Source organism: Chamaea fasciata, unplaced genomic scaffold (assembly GCF_029207755.1).
Source record: "Chamaea fasciata isolate MVZ Bird 193981 ecotype frontalis unplaced genomic scaffold, bChaFas1.0.hap1 SCAF_20, whole genome shotgun sequence".
Lineage (NCBI taxonomy): Eukaryota > Metazoa > Chordata > Aves > Passeriformes > Sylviidae > Chamaea > Chamaea fasciata.
The window spans coordinates 8,466,008-8,485,065 of NW_027094105.1; the positions used below are offsets into that span (position 1 = coordinate 8,466,008).

General features: G+C 56.2%; 1 protein-coding gene across 8 annotated transcripts; it reads right to left on the reverse strand.

Moving 5' to 3' along the window:
- Positions 1–16,544, reverse strand: EGFL7 (EGF like domain multiple 7). Of its 8 annotated transcripts, none has more exons than XM_066201478.1 (12): positions 16,340–16,544; positions 15,067–15,371; positions 11,957–12,026; positions 11,378–11,559; positions 7,199–7,340; positions 5,562–5,684; positions 5,304–5,416; positions 4,558–4,653; positions 3,183–3,347; positions 2,326–2,390; positions 1,889–2,045; positions 1–270 (listed from the first exon to the last, which is right to left on the reverse strand). In XM_066201478.1, the coding sequence occupies exons 5-12, from the start codon at positions 7,291–7,293 to the stop codon at positions 248–250; spliced, it is 837 nt and encodes a 278-aa protein (XP_066057575.1). In that variant the 5' UTR covers positions 7,294–7,340; positions 11,378–11,559; positions 11,957–12,026; positions 15,067–15,371; positions 16,340–16,544; the 3' UTR covers positions 1–247. The 8 variants fall into 8 exon arrangements, with proteins under 8 accessions (XP_066057575.1, XP_066057578.1, XP_066057573.1 ...); XM_066201481.1 differs by lacking the exon at positions 11,378–11,559 and adding an exon at positions 13,810–13,860; XM_066201476.1 differs by lacking the exon at positions 11,378–11,559.
- Positions 16,545–19,058: the final 2,514 nt, after the last annotated feature.

The window sequence follows — 19,058 nt, forward strand, 5'->3', positions numbered from 1 at the left end:
TGGCACGAGGTAAGGCATTTATTTGCTGCCTCTCCAGCTGGGAGAGGGCTCAGAGTCCAGTTTGGAAGGAACTGCGTGACCTTTGGTGAGGTGAGCTGGAAGAGAGAAGGATGGAGATGCTGATGGGAGTCCCAGCCTTCTCCTGCTGCCCTGTGCCTTCCTGTAGATGGTGTGGCTTCATCCCCAGCCTGGGGCTGGACAGGGAGATAAGAGCTGTAGATGCACTCAGCTTGCTCCAGGCACTCTGCTAGAGTTCGTTCTTGCAGGAACCTGGGAAGAGATTGGGGGAAAAAAAGATAAATACAGCAAGATAAATTCAGTCATTAGGCTGGATTTGGTTTGTGTCTTTCCCAGGCAGAATGAGACTGACCTGAGCCTCTGGGAACGTCACCCACACTCAGGAGTGTCACTCTCACCTCCCTGACCTGTCACAAGTGGGCCCTGTGCACAGTGTCCCCAAATCCAGTGACAGTGACAGTCTGTGCTGGATCAGGGGTAGTTGGGACCCAGAGGGGCCAAAATCATTATGGCTTAAAGAGCTCTGACCTGGTGCCTCCTGCTGATGGTTTAAAGAAGAGAAAATGGCTTTTTTGGTCATTGCACACATCCCCACTGAGCAGTTAATTGGGGAGTGCAGTTGTTGGGTGGCATTTGTTGGGAAATGCTCCACCAGGCACAGACCAGGGATGGCTGAGGAACTCCATGGGAGGCCCTGCGAGCCCCAGAGCTTGCTGGAGTATGACAGGACAGCTTTGTGTCTTACAGGAACTTGCAAGACCATGAAAAGAGACAAAAACAGGTTTTGCTTGCTGAGACAGACTTGGCAGAAATTAATTTCGGGACTTTGGAGTCATCCCTTGGAATGAATCCATGTTACCTTGTGATACTGCTCACATTCCTCTGTGCTGTCACTAATAATATGTGCAGGGCACTACTAGAGAATTCATCCTGCTGGAACACTCAGTGGTTCTGGTAATTACCCCTTTCTGAGACGGTTTTTAAGTGTCTATTTGCAGCTACTTTGTCTTCAAACAAGTTCTTTGAATTCTTTTTCTCTCTCAGCCATTACTGCAAGCACTGAACTGGGACTAGATATGCCCTGAACCAGTTCCTCCTGAGTCTTTCCAAGACTCAGCAAGCTGCTCTTGCACATCCCAGCCCTGCCTAGTTTCTGGAATTACTTAATGGGAAAAGGAGCTGCAAAGAGCTGACTATCAAAATTAATGAGTTCAGATGGTTGTGTTCTGTTTGGAGTCAAGGTGAGCACCACGGACACCCGAGGGCATGCTGTCCCTCTGCATGGTGGGGACACCAGGCAGGACCCCCCGCCTCCAGCCATTTCACACACGACAGCTCTCACTGGGCTCCCTTCCTCACTTTGCTACTTCAGGGACCCTCTCTGGTGCCCTTACTGGTCTGTAAACTTCCAAAAGAAATGCCTAAAACTTCCCAGGCTCATAAATCTGCCAACTTCTGCACGCTCCCTAAACTTCCCTGATTGACTTTTTGGACTGTTAATTTCCTAGGAGCTCGGGGTTCTTTCCTAAGGACCGAGTTAGCAGGAAGGGACAGCAGCTGTGAGGTGCTGCCTGCCACACAGTGAGCCACTGCTCCCTCAGCTCTGCCCCACAGCCACGTCTCCATGTGCCAGTCCTACAATTTCTGGCTGCTACAAGGGCAGTCAGATGGGGCAGCCACAGAAACAGCTTTGAAATGAAGCTAATGGGCTGTTTGTGTTCATCCTTTATTAATTACAGGCTGCTGAGCTTGAGGCAGATCCAGATTAACAGTGGCATACGCGTTAGTGATCTCGCTGGCCCACATCTGCTCCCCGTGGCCAGGATGGCTGGAGGGAGATCCTTCCCCGCTGCTTTTTCCTGGCACTTACACGTCTCCAGCCGCTCCTCCAGGAAGGAGATCTGCTCGCTCAGGGAGTCGATCCTGTCCAGCTGCTGGAGGGAGTGGGACAGGCGGCTGATGGGGTCTGCACCGACATCCTCCGGCGGCATCAGGTTGTGGAAGGGGGCCAGCACCAGCTGGAGCTTCTGCAGGGAAGAAGGGGAGCTGTGAGCGCATCCCCCCTGGCCAGGAGGACCACCCGGGGGGATGCAGCACCCACCGGGGAGGGCTCAAGGGGCTGTGGTTGCTTTCAAAGGGCTGGAAAAGCCGCGGTGTGGGCGCTGCTGCCGGCGGCGGGGAGCACAGCTGGGATTGCTGCCGGGATGTTAAAAATAGAGCCGGGGAGGAGGGAAACCCTGGCTGCAAAGAGCCCCGGGTGGGAGCGGGCTGAGCGGGAACAGGGCAGGGGGGTGTGCTGCAACTCGCCTGCTCCAGCGCTTCCACTCTGCTCCTCAGCTCCTTCATTTCTTCCTTCATTTCACTGGAGGGACCTGAAAAAGTGACCGAGGGCACATCAGTGAGTAAAATCCCACTGCTGAGGTGAGGTGGAAGCTGCTGGGGAGAAAGGCATGGCTGCAGGGCTCTGGCCAAGCTCTGCTTTCCACGCCCAGGGTCTGCCCCGCTGGGATCGTGCCCCAGAGCATCAGCTGGCATCCGGTCCAGCTGCTGAAGGCACAGGCTGCTCCTGCTGCTGCAGCACCTGCAATGGAGTGGGGAGGAGTTCCGGCATTTGGGGCGATGTTAAAGGACAAGAGATCTGGTGGATCCTGGCCTTTTGTTGCCAAAAAACACCCAGCTCTCCTCTGTGCTGTGGTGGGAACACGGGATTGTCCCTGCTGAGGGATCTGGGCAGGGATAGAGGCAGGTGGGGCAGGCTGTCCCAGATGTTTGCTGCGTGATGCCCGTGCTGGCCACAGCGCATTATTACTCACGGTACGAGTTTGAAGTGTCACAGCGCGTACCAAAAGTAATAATGGGCCGTCACCAGCGGCGCCCGCCGCTCCTCGTGGCTCCGGACCTGCTCTGCGGGAACGAGGATGATGATGGAGAGAACAGACACATCCCAGACACACTTCCAGCCACAGCCAGGCCCTGCCACCCTCACAGATGGGTTTGTGCTCGGGGGAAGTTGTTTGGGTGAGAGAAACACTCGTGGGTCAGCGAGAATAAAGCTGAGCGGTTCTGGCTCTTGTCCCCTCTCCCATCTTCCTGCGATGCTGAGTGTTTCCTCAGCTCTCCCTGCAGGCCCCCAGCAGCTGGGGCTCAATGTGGGGACGGGTTACCTGCTCGGCTGGAGGTGTCTGTCCCAGGGGCTGGCACCAGGGGCTGGCAGCCCTTGGCATCGGCAGCGAGGCTGAAGCCGTCCCAGCAGGCGCAGTGGAAGCTCCCGGCCGTGTTGATGCAGAGCTGGCTGCACCCGTGGCTCTGGCTGGCACATTCATCCACGTCTGGAACACAGGAACAGCTCAGTGAGGAGGGGACAGGTGGAATAGGCACAGGGGGGCTGCATTGAGTGCCCCCCAAGTGAGCTGGTGTTTGTGCCGGGCACAGCTCTGGGTGTCACAGCACCACCAGTGCCTGGGACAGCCCTGGATAAACCTGGGCTAAGATGGAGGGGGTCCTCCCCTCCTCCTGCTCCCCCCACAGCAAAGCCAGAAGTAAAAGCTGTGGTCAGAAATGTCCCAGCTCTGACCAGGCGGGCGCAGGCAGAGCTCGGCTCTCATCCCGGATTTACGGCCGGGGTTTTGGTTCCAGCCAGCTGTGGCGAGGAGCTATCAGCCTTTCAAGTGTGTACAAAACCCAGTAACCTCTCCTCACACGGGGGAGTTATTAAAGCTGTTCCCACAAAGCAGAAAGAGCTGCAGCGCTTCCCACGCCCGGGCAAATCTGTTTTAGGCAGTGGGAAAATCCTTTCCCCCGGAGCCGGAGCTGTCAGCGATGGGCTCAGCCCTGCCTGGCCCAGCATGGGTCAATGCCACACGCTCCTCCTCTGCTTTACAAGAGGCTGGAAAGCTGGGAAAAGCTGGGAAATGCCATGGCAGGGGTTTGCAGCCCTGGTGTGCACCACACTCCCCGATTTCCCCGTGCTGTGAGGAGCACCAGGCTGCTCCTTCACTGGAGAAGGGTGCTTCCCCTCCACCCCCGGATATTTTTGGTTTATGGATTTTTCGTCTCCGCAGTAAAAGGGCGTTTTAGTTTACAGCAGGAGTTTACAAAGCCTGGGAGGGATGATCACAAACACACGATCTCACGCCGGCCCCACAAGGGCTCTGTGCTGCACAGAGGCTTTAGCTGGTGTGCTCACAGCTCTGCTCACACTGACCCAGCACGGAGCAGCAGGCAGAGAAAATGGGGTAGCCAGAGCTGCACAGGAGGGCTGGGAGCACTGAGGCAGCCAGAGGGAGGTCAGATCTCCCCTGGGAGCCACACTGCCCTGGAATAGGTGTGCATGTGTGTGCAGAGGGACAGAATTCAGACATGGCCCAAGGTCTGATAGGAGCCACAGCGCTAGTCCCCGTCCCCCCTGAGGGGCTGGTGTAGGGCAAAGGACACCCAGAGCCCCATGGCAGCTGGGATGCTCCCAGGAGAAGCTGTGCCAGCAGCAGCAGGGGACAGGTGTGACACAGGGAGCAGGGACAGAAGGGACGTGGTCAGTACCTGTCTGACAGGCTCGCCCTGTCCAGCCGGGGGGGCAGGAGCATCTCCCGGGGAAGGTGCAGCTCCCACCGTTCTGGCACGGCTCCCAGCAGAGAGCTGTGAGAGGGAACACCAGCACAGCATCACCCAGCAGCTCCAGGGTCACCCAGCAGCTCCAGGGTCACCCAGCAGCTCCAGGGTCACCCAGCTCCCTCCCTCCCACCCCGGCTGTGTGCACACCCCAAAACACACCAGCACCACACAGCGGGGTTGAGCTGCCCAGGGGGAACAGGGCTCAGGATGGGCGGAAGGAAGACGAGCTGGAAAGGAGCTGAGGGGCCTGCAGGCAGCAAAGATGGGAAGGAGGAGGGGAACAGGCAGCAGCAGTCCCTGGCACCACACTCTGAGCTCATCTAGAGACAGATTGGCTGCTGCTGTGGTTTGCATTTGTTGCCTCCTGAAAGCTTTTCTCATCCATTCCTGCTGATTTAGACGGGAAGGACTTACTCATTTTGTTCATCCTCTGGTAACTATAAAGGTAATAAGCGATCCCTAAGAGAAAAGGCCCAAGAGGCAGCAGAGAAAAGCTGGGAATTAATCAGATATTGAACCGCATTTGGCTCTGATGCTGAAAATTTAATTCAGGGAGAATCCACCTGACAGGCAGAGGGGCTGGTAAACGAGAGGTGTGGTCCTGGGGCCCCCTCCAGGAACACGAGGGGCCTGGGGATGGGCAGTGGCACCGGGGTGACCCAGCAGCTCCTTACCTCTGTTACAGCCCAGTCTGTGGCCGTTTGCCCTGCTCCAGCCAGGACAACACGAGGCCGTGGGCTCGGGCAGCTGCCTGTACCTCTGCCTGTAGGCAACCCTGTAGATGGTCCTGCAAGGCAAGGATGGGCTGAGCTGGGCACCCCAAACCCGTGTCCTGCTCCCACAGCACCTCAGAGCGCTGGGATGCCCATCCCTGTGGGTGGAGCAGGCTCTCTGGTGCCACATCCCCCCGTGGCACAGGCAGGTGGGCTCACCTGTAGGTGCTGCAGAGGCGGTGGCCCTGGCAGGTGGTGAGGTAGGGCTGGTACACGGGCTGCACGTGGGACTCGGCGTGGGCGCTCAGGCGGCTCGGCGGCCCCGCGGCGCAAACCCTGCGGCTGAGCACACGGGGGTCAGTCCCACAGCCAGGACACGGCCCCGGCTCCCCTCCCTGCACAGGGCGAGGGGACAGCACTGTCTGCTTGCCCCCCGGTGACCTGGGAAGCCACTTCAAGCTGTTTCGGGTCAGTGACACAACTCTGAGCACTGTGAGCGGCGCGGGCGCTTCCTCCCTCGTCCCGGGGGAGCAGTTGGGACCCAGATTTAGAGATTCATTACACTCACTGTCTCCCTTCTCCCTAAAATCACTCCCTTTCTGGGTGGATTTTTTTTTCCTTTCTGAGACTTTTGCATTCCTGAAACGGATGCTCCTGTGGTCAACCAAGAAATTAATGATTTCACAGGAAGGGTCAGGCTCACCGCAAAGAAAATAGAGGTTGGATAAAAGGCACTCCCTAGCCTTCCTAAGATAAGTGTAATCCAGTCAAAACCTTTCCCAAGATTAACAGCCAAAGTGGTCTTGGTTAAACATCTTTTTTTTTTTTTTTCAACAATTTCCAGCCCAAGCAGGTCAGTCCCACTGAGAAAGCCATCGACTTGTCTCAGCCTCCCAGCTCAATTAGAAACTAAAATAAAAAGCCTGGGAATTAGCATGGACATCAGATGGCTTCCATTAACTCCAGAAAACTCCTCTCAGCCTCGTGATTAATGTTATAGAAGATGCAATTTTTAAATGGCAATTGTTTGCTTTGTGAAACTTAGAATAAAGTTTGAGCTGCAGCCTGTGCGTGTGAGCGAGGAATTCAGCTGTGGTTTCAATCCTGGGCAGAATGTGAAAGGTTTGATGCTGGAGGAGCATTTCAGTGTAAAAACAAACTTTGTAGAAAATGTGAGCTGTGTCTGGGGGAGGGTTTTGAGCTCCAGCTCCTCACGGCTGGGGAAGAAACTGGGGCCCTGAGCTCTGGGCTTGCTCAAACCCAGCAGGAGCTGAGCTGTGCCTGCCCAGGCTGTGCTGGGACCCAGGGAGTTCTCCCAGAAAAAAAGGAAAGGAGAATTGCTGGAGCTTGCAGGACCACGGGCCCCAGCAGCATCCTGGGGAGCACAAAGCACAGCCTGGGGCTTTCCACACCTGTGTCCCTGGGTGTCCATCAGAGCTGGGAGCTGCATCCTCCTCTGACGGGAGCTGCATCCTCCAGTGACAGCTTGTTCACAAGGCTTGGTGTGTGTGCTAGCAGGATTTCACACATCTTTTCATGAAGGATGTGCTTGAAAGAGACAGTAATACTTCCTGAACAGCTCAGGGCCTGATGAGCTTTTGACTCTTCCTGGACAAAAAGCATCTTTGTGTCCCTGCATGGAGTTAAACAGAGCTGGGACATTTCCTCTGGGAGGTGTTTTAGCTTCAGTGAGAAGGCAAAATACCAGCAATGGGCTGCTGAGACCTCGAGAGTTTTTTCCACCTTCTTAGCAGCCCAGAGAGCCACACAGGGCTGTCCCCCCACCCAGAGAGGATGTGCCTCGCCCTGATGGGTGAAGAACACACCTGAGAGGTGCAGACAAATCAGAGCCTTACCCGGCCTGGGCAAAGCCCTCGGTGCTGGTGGTGCTGAGGATGAGGAGGAGTCCCCAGAGGAGGCAGCCGAGGCTCTGCATGTCCTGCTCTTCCATGGGATGTGCTGGCTGCTACTGCATGGCTCGTCCTTCAGTGGGGATCCCTGCAAGCAGGAGAGCAGCACTGTGAACGTGAGGAAATTCCAGGGAAAAATTTTCACCTGAAAGAGTGATTGGGCACTGGAGTGGTCTGCCCAGGAAGGCGGCGGAGTCACCATCCCTGCACGTGTTTAAAAAAAAGACTGGATGTGGCACTCAGTGCCGTGGTGCAGTTGATGAGGAGGTGTCAGGTCACAGGTTGGACTGGATGATCTCAAAGGTCTTTTCCAACCGAGCTCATCCTGCGATTCTGTCATTCTGTGAGGTGGCCCTGCCCAGCTGGTGACACCTGACAGAGCCGTGGGGACAAAACCCCGGCAAGGTGGGAGTTGCTCCAGGCACAAACCCACCTCGCACCGCTCCTCTCATCAATATTAATTCAGGAATTATTCCTGATTTTCCCCTGGAGATGGTCTCAGGGCACCAGGGGCTGTGCAGTTGTGAGTTGAGGGGCAGGGAAGGGACGTATCCTGCGTGAAACTCGCTGCCAGTCCCAGGCATCGAGGGCAAAACAATGGCCCATCATTTCTTAATGCATACAGCATTGTAAAGCTGTGTTTTCCCACCACATAAAACACTGAAATCTGATCTTCCTCTCTTTAAAACACAAATTCGTGACAGAGAAAAGTGCTGTAAGGGCCATATGTACCATCTGCGGAGTCGGTTCTCAGGCACAAATTGAGAGGTTTTGATTTTCTAGCAGAGGACAAATACGAAACAAGGCTGAAGAGGGTCAGTGACGATATCCAATTTAAACAATATCTCATTTAAACAAACCACTTGGCCTCCGGATGGCAGCAGCTGAAGGAGAAAGAAATGAAACCCACCTTAAACATGCACCAATTAAAGAAAGAATCAGACCTGATTAAACTTTCTGAATGGGCAGGCTACACAAGAAACCTCCTTCTGAGACTGCAGATATGGTGAGCTGCAAATCAACTTTCTAAAATCCCCACGTGCTGTGGGGTGGGATTGGACTGGAAAATTGCAGCTTGATCCCCAAACCCCACTGGGAAATCCCAGCTCTGAGACAGGGTGTTACAAACAACCACGGCAAATCTGCAGACCCTGCAGGTCTCCAAAGCAGTCGGGATCATCCTTTCCTTGGTGCAGGAAAAGAATCTGAGGCAGGGAGAGATGGAGATTCACATCTGGAGAGAAACCAGCCTGGTGCCTTCCTGCCCCTTAATACCAAATGTCAAATATCAAATATCCCAGCAGATTTCCATGCATGCCCAGCCCTGAGGATGGAAGGAGGGTTTTGGTGCTTTAAAGCCTGTAGTCCTCCATTCTCCTTCAAACACAGCAATTAGTTTAATTTCCTAATGACGAATTTACGGTACCTCCACCATCAGGAAAGCAAATCTTGCTCGTCCTGCAGGAAAGATTTTTAAAAATACTGAAGAAGCTTTCCGTCTCCCCAGTCCTGCTGGAGACATTCCAAGGACACTGGTGCACAGACACACACCAACTCCCCTTTGCTCCATCAGCCAGCTTTTCCCAGGGCTATACTGGGACACAAAACTTCCCTACAACCCCAGATCCCGGGCTCCTGAAGTCTGGAAGTCAAACTCTGCCAACCATCTCCATCCTCCCACAGGATTCCCGTGGCTGCCATGGGAGCTTTCCTTGTGGGGACGGCAAGAAACACAGAGCCTAAAATACAGAGAGTTTGTTTTTTTCCCTTTGAACCGGAGCAGCTCTGCCCTACCTCGAGCGCTCAGAGGATCCCTCTGGGTCATAAAATTCTGGTTGCTTCATACCAGAAAAAGCTGTAAAAGTAGAAAATACGATAGTCTAGACTTGTCTTTTTTTTATGGGTTTACGAAAATCAACCTGTTTAAAGATGCTGAAGATCCTCACACCTGTTGCCACCATGTATTCCATGCTTTTTTAAAGCACATAATTTAAGGGGGAAAAAAATATGTTTAAGAAAAAATAAATACTTTTTTTTGTCTCTGCCTTTCAAGCCTCTCAAATGACGAGGTGAAGCCTGGTGGTCTGACAAGTAGAATTATGTCTTAGGGGTCAGCAAACCCTCCTTGGCTGACCACGTGCTCCTGCGAGCCAGAACCATGCCCCAAATCCTCCTAAATTCCCAAAATTCTGCTCTTGCCTCACCTGCTGCAACAACTGGGGGGGAAGACAAAACCCACGGCGCAGGTGAGCAGCACTTTCTCCAGCTCTGCCCACGGAACCAAGAGTGAAACTCCAGCAGGAGGAACCGTGCCCTGGCTGCGAAGGGATGAGAGAATCCGGCCCCCGGCGAGGATGTGATGACTCCCCCGGGGCGGCCACGGCTGCACTTTTCCAGACAGTCTGGCCTGGTTCTGCAGGTGAAACCGCGGCTCCACACCCGGCCGGTGCCCCCAGAGCCGAATCCTCCCGGAGAGGGTCAGCGCCGGCCGCAGGGGGATGGATTCTGCCTCCCAGACAACTCCAGCTGCTCCCTGCGCGGGATGGAGCGGGACACGGGCACGGTGACACCGCGGACGGGGGCTCTGGCACTGTCCGGCCGGGCACGGGGACACGGGGACACGGTCCCCATGCAGGGAGCCCGGACCGCCGGGGGCCGCGGGGATGCGGATAACCCGGGGGGGCCGCAGCTTCTGCAGGGACCCGGGTACCGCGGGGGCTGCGGGTGTCCCTGGGGGGCTGAAGGGACACGGGTGTCCCCGGAGGGGCTGCAGGGACACGGGTGTCCCCGGAGGGGCTGCAGGGACACGGGTGTCCCAGGGATGCTCCCCGCGGCCGCGGCAGCCCCAGCCCCGCTCCCCCGGCGCTGCCCCCTCCCCGCCGGCCCGGGCTCCCCCCCGGCCGCCCCCCGCGCTGCGGTACCGAGCCCCGCTCCTCCGGCACCCCCGTCCCTCCCCGCCGGGGATGCGGCCGAGCCCCCCCGGCCGTGCCGAGCCCCCCCCGGCCGTGCCGAGCCCCGGGCGGTGCCCGCCGGCACTCACCGGTGCTGGAGCCGCGGAGTCGCCGGCGCGCCGCGGCCCCCCGCGCATTTCCTCCCCCGGCCCGAGCCGGTCCCTCCGCCCCGGCCCAATGAGCTCCCGGCGGGGAGGAAAGCGGAGCCTCCCGGCCGGGGGGAAGCGCCGGGGCCCGGGGATCTCCGCCTGCCCCCGCCCCGCCGGCCCCCGCCGGCCGCCACCTGCCCCCGGCTCCCCGGGACACGAGCGGGGACAAGGCAGGACCCCCCCCCGGGGTGAGGGGACACGCTGCTGTAGCGTTCCAAAGGTTGGCGCTGCCGCCTTGCCTCAGCTGGGGAGAGGATTGAGGGGGACCCCTGGCCTGGGTGGATTCGGAGCCTTACCTGGTGACCCCACGGCAGGATAAACCCCCAGCCCCACACTGCGGGGACACGCTGTGTGACCCCCAACACCCCCTGGGCCAGGGGCGTTCAGACTCCCCGGGGGAATGGTCCGTCACCTGTGCAAATTTAATTCCCTTTGCTCAAAATTACTGTCCTGGTCCGCACTCCCCACCCTGAGCACAGAGGATTTTAGGAGCAGACATCGCCTCTCCGTAGGTTAGAGACCTGGCCCAGACCCTCCCGCCGTGCCCGTTAATCCCCCTGAGCTCATCCCAAAGCCCTGCAGGAGCCGGTGAGGAACCGCCAGGTCTCCAGCAAACCATATAGGATGCTCAGAGGATTCCTTGGAAGCCTCCCCTGCTGCAGAGGGACTCTCCAGGGTGACACCCGGGACTCAGCCCAACACCTGCCCCGGGACAGCTCGGGCAGCCCCAGCCCAGCTGCCTACAGGCTTCTCCTCTTAAACGCCCGGTTATTTATCAAAGCGGCTCGCTTCGTGCCAAATTGCCACTTGTTTTGTCTACATTTTTGTCTGGAAAATTAGAGCACAGAGGGTTATTGTTTCTCGAATGACTTAGGCGCCTGCCCATGCACAGAACCATTCTTAAAGATAGCAGGGATCTGATGTGCAAATGAATGGCAGGATGCAGCCCCCCTGGGAATATTTGTTCCCATTAATACCCTGTAAATTTTTTTGAAAGCTTGTAAGCATTTAAAGGAAATATTTACCAGTTCAACAATAATGGCTCCAAGAGAACAACTGAGATCACTGGCCCATCCCCTCGATTTCCTCAGGGATATTCTGGGACTGCTGGTGGGTCTGGAGGTGCCTCGGGCCGTGCTGCACCCTCTGGAGAAGCTGATGGGTGCTTGGGGCTCTCAGTGTCAGAGGAGCTTTGGTGGGATCCTGGCTGAGAAGGGAACAGAGGGGAATCCTCTCTGGTGGAGATGGAGATCCCTCCCAGCAGCAGGGAAAGGTTTGCTGGTGCTGGTGGAAGTGCAGCTCCGTCTTGCAGAGCATCTCACACGGGTTTGTTCACCCTCTGGACCCATCCCACCTCTGGGGAATGATTTCAGCTCCCTTAATTTCATCAGCACAGGCAACTTCTCCCAAGAGCCTTGGAAGCACAGTAATTATCTTGTTATGCAGAGAGCGTTATTGGCTTTGGTTTTTTTCTAGGTGTACGGGGGAGATGAGCAGAGCCTGAGTTATTGTCTAATAATTGCAAAATACGTGTGGAAGCCACAGCTTCCCTGTGTGGCCACACTGAAAGCACAGGAGCTCATTTTGCAGCTGAGACAACTCACCTCATCCACGGTGCTCCATCAGGTGTCCTGGGCAGGGATCCTTTGCTTAAAGGAGCATCTTAGTTTCTTCCTGTGAGGACAGACAAAGCCCAGTGTTACATTTCCTTTGTCAGGCAGGCAGAGAGCGGTGACCCAGCCCTCGCCCAGGATGGACCTGGTGCTCCCTGGACACTCCCAAAGACCCCAGCAGAGCGGGGTGGAGGACGAGAGCAGGGTGGTGGCCGCAGAGTCCCTGTGGCGCTGAGCTCACACCGCGGGTGTGACAGGCACAGACACTGTCACACCCGTGGCAGGGCACGAGGAAATCCATCCCCATCCCACAGTGGGTGTTTTTGGAGAATCCTACGGCCCTGATCCTCCCTCACCTTGCTGTGATCCCAGTGGGGATCCAGGCAGAGCCACGGTGCCTTTGCACCTTTTAGGGCTGAGCGAGCTGGGGGATGAGCAGGGGCTGAACAGGATCCATCCCCTTCAGCAGCTTTGCCAGTGCTCAAGGCTGGGATTTTCCAAGAGCCCAGGAGAACAGGAGTGCACCTGGCACACTCTCCCAGGTGTATCCAAGCTCAGCTTCCTGATTTGTGACCCCATCTGCCATTCCCCAGCACTCTATTCTACCATTACACTCTATTTTACCATTTACCCTCGTTTAAGGACAAACATCCCTCACTGCCCAGAAAACCTTTGCATGAATCCTTGGGATTCCAAGGGCAAATCTGATGGTGAGGAAGAGGATGGACTCATCCTTCAGCTCCTCACAGGACACCACCACACAGCACAGGATCGAGCACCTCCTCCCAGCATCTCCACTGGACCCTTCTCAGCAGCAACTCCCTAAGCGCACTGAGCATTTTAAAATTCTGCCAGTATTTTAATTGCAGAAAGTTTCCTTTCCAGTTCCATTTATTGGGTCATACCTTTGCTCCAGCATGTGCTCGGGTCAGCTGCTAAAGAGCTGCATACAGCCCATTAAAAGAGCATTTAATCCCCCCGCTCTCAGGGAGCGTTCTGTGTCTCCTGGGCTAATATTCATTATGCTGGGAGGGAAATCCCCCAGGACAAGGCCTGGCAAAGTTCCCTTGGAAGCAGAGGAGTTATGCCAGTTCAGAGTGGGGGAAGATCAGATCTGCTGGCACTGTTGATGTCGGTGTGATGAGCTCCTGACAAAGGCAGCAGGGGATTTTGGCTCCTGCCTGAATTCAGAGTCCTCCCTTGCCCGATGCTTTACATTTTTCCCCCACAGCTTTCTCCCTTGCACACCAGAAATGTACTCCCACGACATCTAATATTAATGCTTGTCTCCAGGCCAGGGAAGAAATGTTTCTGCCCAACCTCCCTCTTAGATTCAACAACGTCAAAACCTCTTTGTGTCCCACTGGTTTCACCACCAGCGTGAGCAGGGAGGGACGGCGAGTGCTGGCCCCGAGCAGATCTCAGGCTGAGCACCAGGCTGGCTGTGCAGGTGAGATTTTTCACCCACCTCCCAAATTCCTAGAGCCTGCCAAACCCACTGCACCTGCCTGGACATCCAAAAATCCTCCTGAGAGCATCTGTGGTGGATAGAGGGCTGGAAGCACTTCCCTGTTTGGTAGGAGAGCTTGGAGGGTGGGAGGTATCAGGGGCATGGAAAAGGAAGGATGAACAGTGGAGAATTAATAGTTCAGCATTAAAGCCCCACATCAGGAACCTGCTCTTTAGAGAGCAGCACTTCCAGCCCCTCACAGAAAACGGGACGTGCCCAGGCACACGAGCTCTCCCCAAACTGGAGTGACAGCTGGACGGGGACACAGGCAGGAGAGTGACACACATAGAGATGCAAAACTCGCAGCCCCCACAAGCCGTGGCTGACCCCATACCTGCGGTGCACAATGGGCTCTCACTGCTCTCCACGGGGGTCTGGCCCAGAACTGGAAGCAAAAGGGAATTTTTTGGTGCTTCTCAACAAGAGGAAAAAAAGAAAAAAAAAAAAAAAAAACAAAAAGAAAAGAAAAGGAGGAATGGCTTTTGCTGTTCTAGGACAAATTCTTCTGCTCAGGCTTTTCATGAGGCTGTTTGTAAACTTTACACTTCTTCAGTTGAAGCTTTGGAGCAGCCCCTGCTCTGCAGAGCTCTGTGAGGAAAATGACCTCCCACTATTCTCTCCTGGCCCATATTGTTCTCAGCTGCGTCAGCTGCACACCAGCTATCTCAGTGGAAATCTAGAGGAGTCCACTGATGGCAGTGGGATAAAAACCAGGTCAAACCAAGAAAAGGACTTGACCCATAACTCTCGCTCTGTTGTCACCAGTGGCTCAGGACTCTGCATATTAAAACCGAGACCTGAACCTCACAAAATGAATTTTTTTTTTTTGGCCTGAGTAAGGGCTTCAAAAGCATTAATTGTCTCAGGAACAGTGTGTTATAAGTTAAGGTGCCCATGAGGATAACCAGCAGCAGAGCTGGAGCTCTGCAAACACAAATGCAGGAACAGGGCACCATCCCATAGCCAGCTTTATTTTCCCTCACACACACACACACTCGAATTTTTATTTACATTGAGAGGAGCCAGCAATGGCCGCAGTGTAAGAAACTGGGAAATGATTCATCCCACCCAAGAACAAACTGAATTCTGCTGCTTTCTGTAAAATTTCCCTGGCAAAACCTGGCAGTGGTCGCCCTTTCCCAGTGAATCAGCACATGGGAAGCGTGGTGGGATAACTGGGAGCTGCAGGATGGCTCAGCCCCTTCACCATCCCAGGGAACAGCTCAGCACAGAGCCCTTCACACAAGAAAGTTTTGCTCTGATTATCTTCCAGGGGAAAGTCTCCAGCTGCAGGAACCTGCCCTGGGCTGACAGGGGTCCCGGCGCTCACTTTGGGAGAGAGGAAAGAACAGCTCTGATCCCCCCCTTGTCTTTGCAGAGACACTTTTATTTCCCTGCCTGCTCTGGGACCTCTTCCCTGGTGTTTCTCCCAGCCCTCCCGCTGCTGCTGGGACTGTGGGGCGGGCTCGTTTACCCCAATTTGTTGCAGTTTGTAAATCTGCCTGCCCCGGGGCCAGCCCCATCTGCGGCAGCAGAGCCTGGGAAAAGGCTCAGATGAGCCTCCGGTCCAGATTCAATTTCTCGTCCTTACCTCCAGGGAAACTTGGGAGAGCTGGTAGTGGAACGGCAGAGAGGGGGAGTAGCTCCATCGGCAGATCCCAGGGAAGAGCAGTGAGAATCTGCCGGGGCAGATCCGTGTTTTCCACTGCTGCCCAGAGGTGAGGTGGATTTTTGAGGATGCTCCAGCTCCAGCCACAACGGCCTTCCACAGCCTCCCAAGCACTGCCAGACCTTCCCAATCCAGCTTGAAATTAATTTAATCACTGAACAAAGCCTTGCTGTTTCTTTCTGTGTCTGATTCTCCGCTCGGGGAGTTGGTTCCATGAATGTTGGACCCTGGGAAAAAAACATGCTGGGTTATTTCTACCGAGAGCCCTTTCACTGGCGTGGTTCTGCTCCATTTTCCTGCACAAGCAGACAGTGCCTGGGCACCCCAGCTGTTCCTTTATCCCAAAATACCCCGGGTGCCTCACCGAAAACCTCCTGCCTGCACTGTGCAGCGTCACAAATGAGGAGAGCAGGACCCACAGGTGGCTGCAGACAGCATGAAAACCACCCGGCTCCGTGGTTATAAATCTGGGAGGCTTTGCTGAGCTTGTGCACGACCAGCATGATGCAGGCTCGGCTGTCAGTCAGGGCAAGCCTTGGTGGGAGAGTCGGGACAGCCCCTACCCCACATCCCACCCGGGTCTGGGGCTGAATTCAGCTGCACACAGAGGAGAGCAGAGGGCAGGGAGGATGGACAGCGTGGTGATGTATCAGAGGTATCCAGGGAGCAGGCAGAGGGGAAAGGGAGGGAGTCACAGAAAGAAAAGAGATTAGCCAAGAATTTCCAGCTATCTCCCAGGAATTTGTGCAAGTGTTTTGCAGCCTCTACACTGCACAGGAGGTAAAATTTCCCCACTGGCTTCTCCTCCCCGTGAAAACAGCCTGGCTGCCAGTGGGGTGACTTAAAAACAACAGCGCTGGAGGCTGGGCTGAGCTCAGAGCAACGCCGTGCTCAGCACGTGGCTGACAGCAGATCCAGCCTGGCCGGGAGCAGGTGGAGGATGCCTCACACACCTGAGTGCTCCACGGGATGCTTTACACACGTGTGTGCTCGCAGGGATGCCTCACACACCTGCTCACCCCGTGCTGGGCATTCAAACCATCCCCAAGGCCTCGCAGGCAGGGTCAAAACCCGCTCAGAGCTCACAAGGGTGTGCTCCTGCTGCCCACAGTGCCAGCTCCTCATCCCATCCCACCCCACCCATCCCATCCCATCCCACCCCACCCCACCCAGCCCCGCTGTGGCTCTGTGGTACCTTGGGTGCCCTGCTGTCCCCCACCGTGCCGGGAGCAGCCCAGCCGTGCTCTCCAGTGGCTCCCGGCGGCCATCCCTGCCCGGTGGCCACCCCGGGTCCAGCAGCCCCGGGCACCGTGGCAGTGTCCCCGATGTCCCTGATGTCCCCGATGTCCCCGGTGTCCCCGGCATGGCCGCCCGCCGGCCGCGCACAGGCAGGAGGTGGCTGCCGAGGTGGAAGGGCGGCTTTTTATGCTTTTCTTCCTGTATAAATCAGGCCGGGGATGGACAATCCCAGACAGGACTTCCTGTGTGTGTTGCGAGCTGATAACGGGGCTCGGGCTCGGAGAACAAACACGGCCGCCCCGAGGGGGAGAAGGGGCCGCGGGGCGGGACCCCCATGCCGAGCCCACCGGGGACGGGCACGGCGGGCCGACACGGAGAGCAGGCAGCCACCAGTCCCTGGGGACACGGGGAGGGGACAGGGCTGCTGGCCCAGGCTCCCTCCTGAGCCTCACACCAGGCCTGAGATGGGTGGGACGCATCCCGCATCACTGGGGCTGGTTTTGGCAGCTCCCGCTGCAGCCACCTGCCTCAAATGGGGACACTGGGGACACCCACAGCACCAGGGACCTGTGCCACGCATGCCACGGCTGGTGGGCACCTCCTCAAGAGGGGCCATGTTGATGTTGACCACCACTTCTGGGGTATTTATGACCCTCCGAAATTCGGGATACAGGGCTGTGCTCAGGTTATTGTGACCTCCCGAAATTCGGGTTACAAGACTGTGCTCAGGTTATTGTCACCATGTCACACTGTGCCTGTGATGGGGAAAGAGAGAGGTGCATGGTTTGGGCCACCAAACCTGCAGGACACCCACATGACAAAGGTGATCCCTTCAGGGCCAGGCAGCAGAAAAACGTGGAAACAACTGCCCTGGAGCCCTAATTTTCAAGCCCATTCAGGTGCAAAACTGATTGTATTTCAAATATAATCTCTGTGTGTGTGACCTCAGCTGAAAGGAGGAACAGCACAGTCTTTAATGGGATTTTGATCCAGACTGAAAGCAGTCTTTTGGAGCACGAGGGCTGTGGCAGTGGCAATCATTTCTCCACCCTCCAGACCCCCACAGCAGCCCGTGGGTTCTGCTCCTGTCCCAGCAGAGTGCCTGGCACGGATTTAGGGCCACGCGCCACCTGGGGCTCCTCTGTGTCCCCACGGCAGCTCCTGCGCAGGCTCACGGGGAGCACGGAGTTACTCCCACCCTGATTCAGCACAACAGTGCTCTGGGCAAATCCCCCGGGAGCTGCAAAATATTCCTGTGTTTATTTACATAAATGCATGGCTAAAGAAAGGCCCCTCTTGTTTTCCTTGGCAGAGAGGGTTGCAGAGGCCGCCCATCACCCTCCTCAGCACCAGCTGATCGTGCACCCCCTGTGTGTGAACATTCCCACCTGAGGGAATCTTTGGGAGCACAGCTGTCCAGGGGAATCTCCCCGAGGCAAAAAAATGAGCGCCTGGGTGCTCAAATTAACTGCAGGCAGGCTCAGTCTCCCTATTTTCCGCTCAAGGATGGGTTTTAAGCCACAGCTCCCCGTGGAAAGGTACAGGGGTCACGTGGATGGCTTGTGCCACCTGCGGGATGAGGGATCTCAGACCCAGAGCTGAGAGTTCTCTCCACCACCAGCACACACACGGGATCAGCCCTGCAATGCCCAACAGCTCCTGAGCTGTCCCTAAAACTCTACACCTGAATTTTATCAGCTGCAAGAAGCCCTGGCTTGGCCCTGCGCCACCTGTGCTGGGATGAATGCAGGTCACAGGGCACAGCAGGGACATCAGCCAGCCTCACCTCTGAGCGCACACAGAGCCGAGCACCGAGCGGGACTGCAGCAGTGAAACGGGATGTGTGGAAAACCCTTCCTGTTTAGCCGGCGTTTGGAGCCCTGAGCAGTGGCTGCTGCAGCAGGAAGCGGTCAGCAGGGGCCACACGAATGGAGGGGTTTAAATCTGAAATGGTGACGCTTCATCTTGTCCTCCCGGGGAAGTCAGTGCTGGGGGAAAGCCTGGGAGGCAGCCGAGGCTCGGTTATGGTGTGAGGGAGGGAGGGAAGGAGGGAGCCTGAGGGTGTTGGTGCCCACACCTCTGCCTGCACCTCCCACTGTCCCCAAAACTTCCTGCTGGCATCTCCAGAGCCCTGGCAGCTCCCCAGCCCACCCCGAGGTGACCTCCTGTGTAGCCCACGGTGGCAGGTGGCAGTGGGACCCCCCAGAGCAGGACAGCCACTCTCTTTGTGCAGGCCTCTCACTCCTCCTGGAAGTCCCCACTTCTGCAATAAAGGCACTCTCCAAAGCCTCTGACATCCATAAGGCCTCCTCTCCAAGTGGCCGCTCGTTAACACCAGAAGCTAATTGCTAGTTGTTAATTAGATATTTGACATCACATTGCACAAGGAGCTGGTCCCAATTCCGTTTTCCAGCTGGGGGTGCAGGGGTGGGTGCTCCAGCAGTGTCTTGGGACAGCCCTGGTGGGACCCAGAGGACCGAGGTGGGCAGAGTGACACGCACACAACCTTTGGAATGCTTCATCTGCACTCTGAGGGCTCTCACTCCTGACAGACAGCTCAGGGAAAGCCTGATAAGGGAAGGGGAGAAAGTGATGGAGACAGGGAGCAGAGGTTTAACATTGTGCAAGTGGATGTCTTGAGCACTGGCAGCAAAGATCTGGAGAGAAAATCTCCT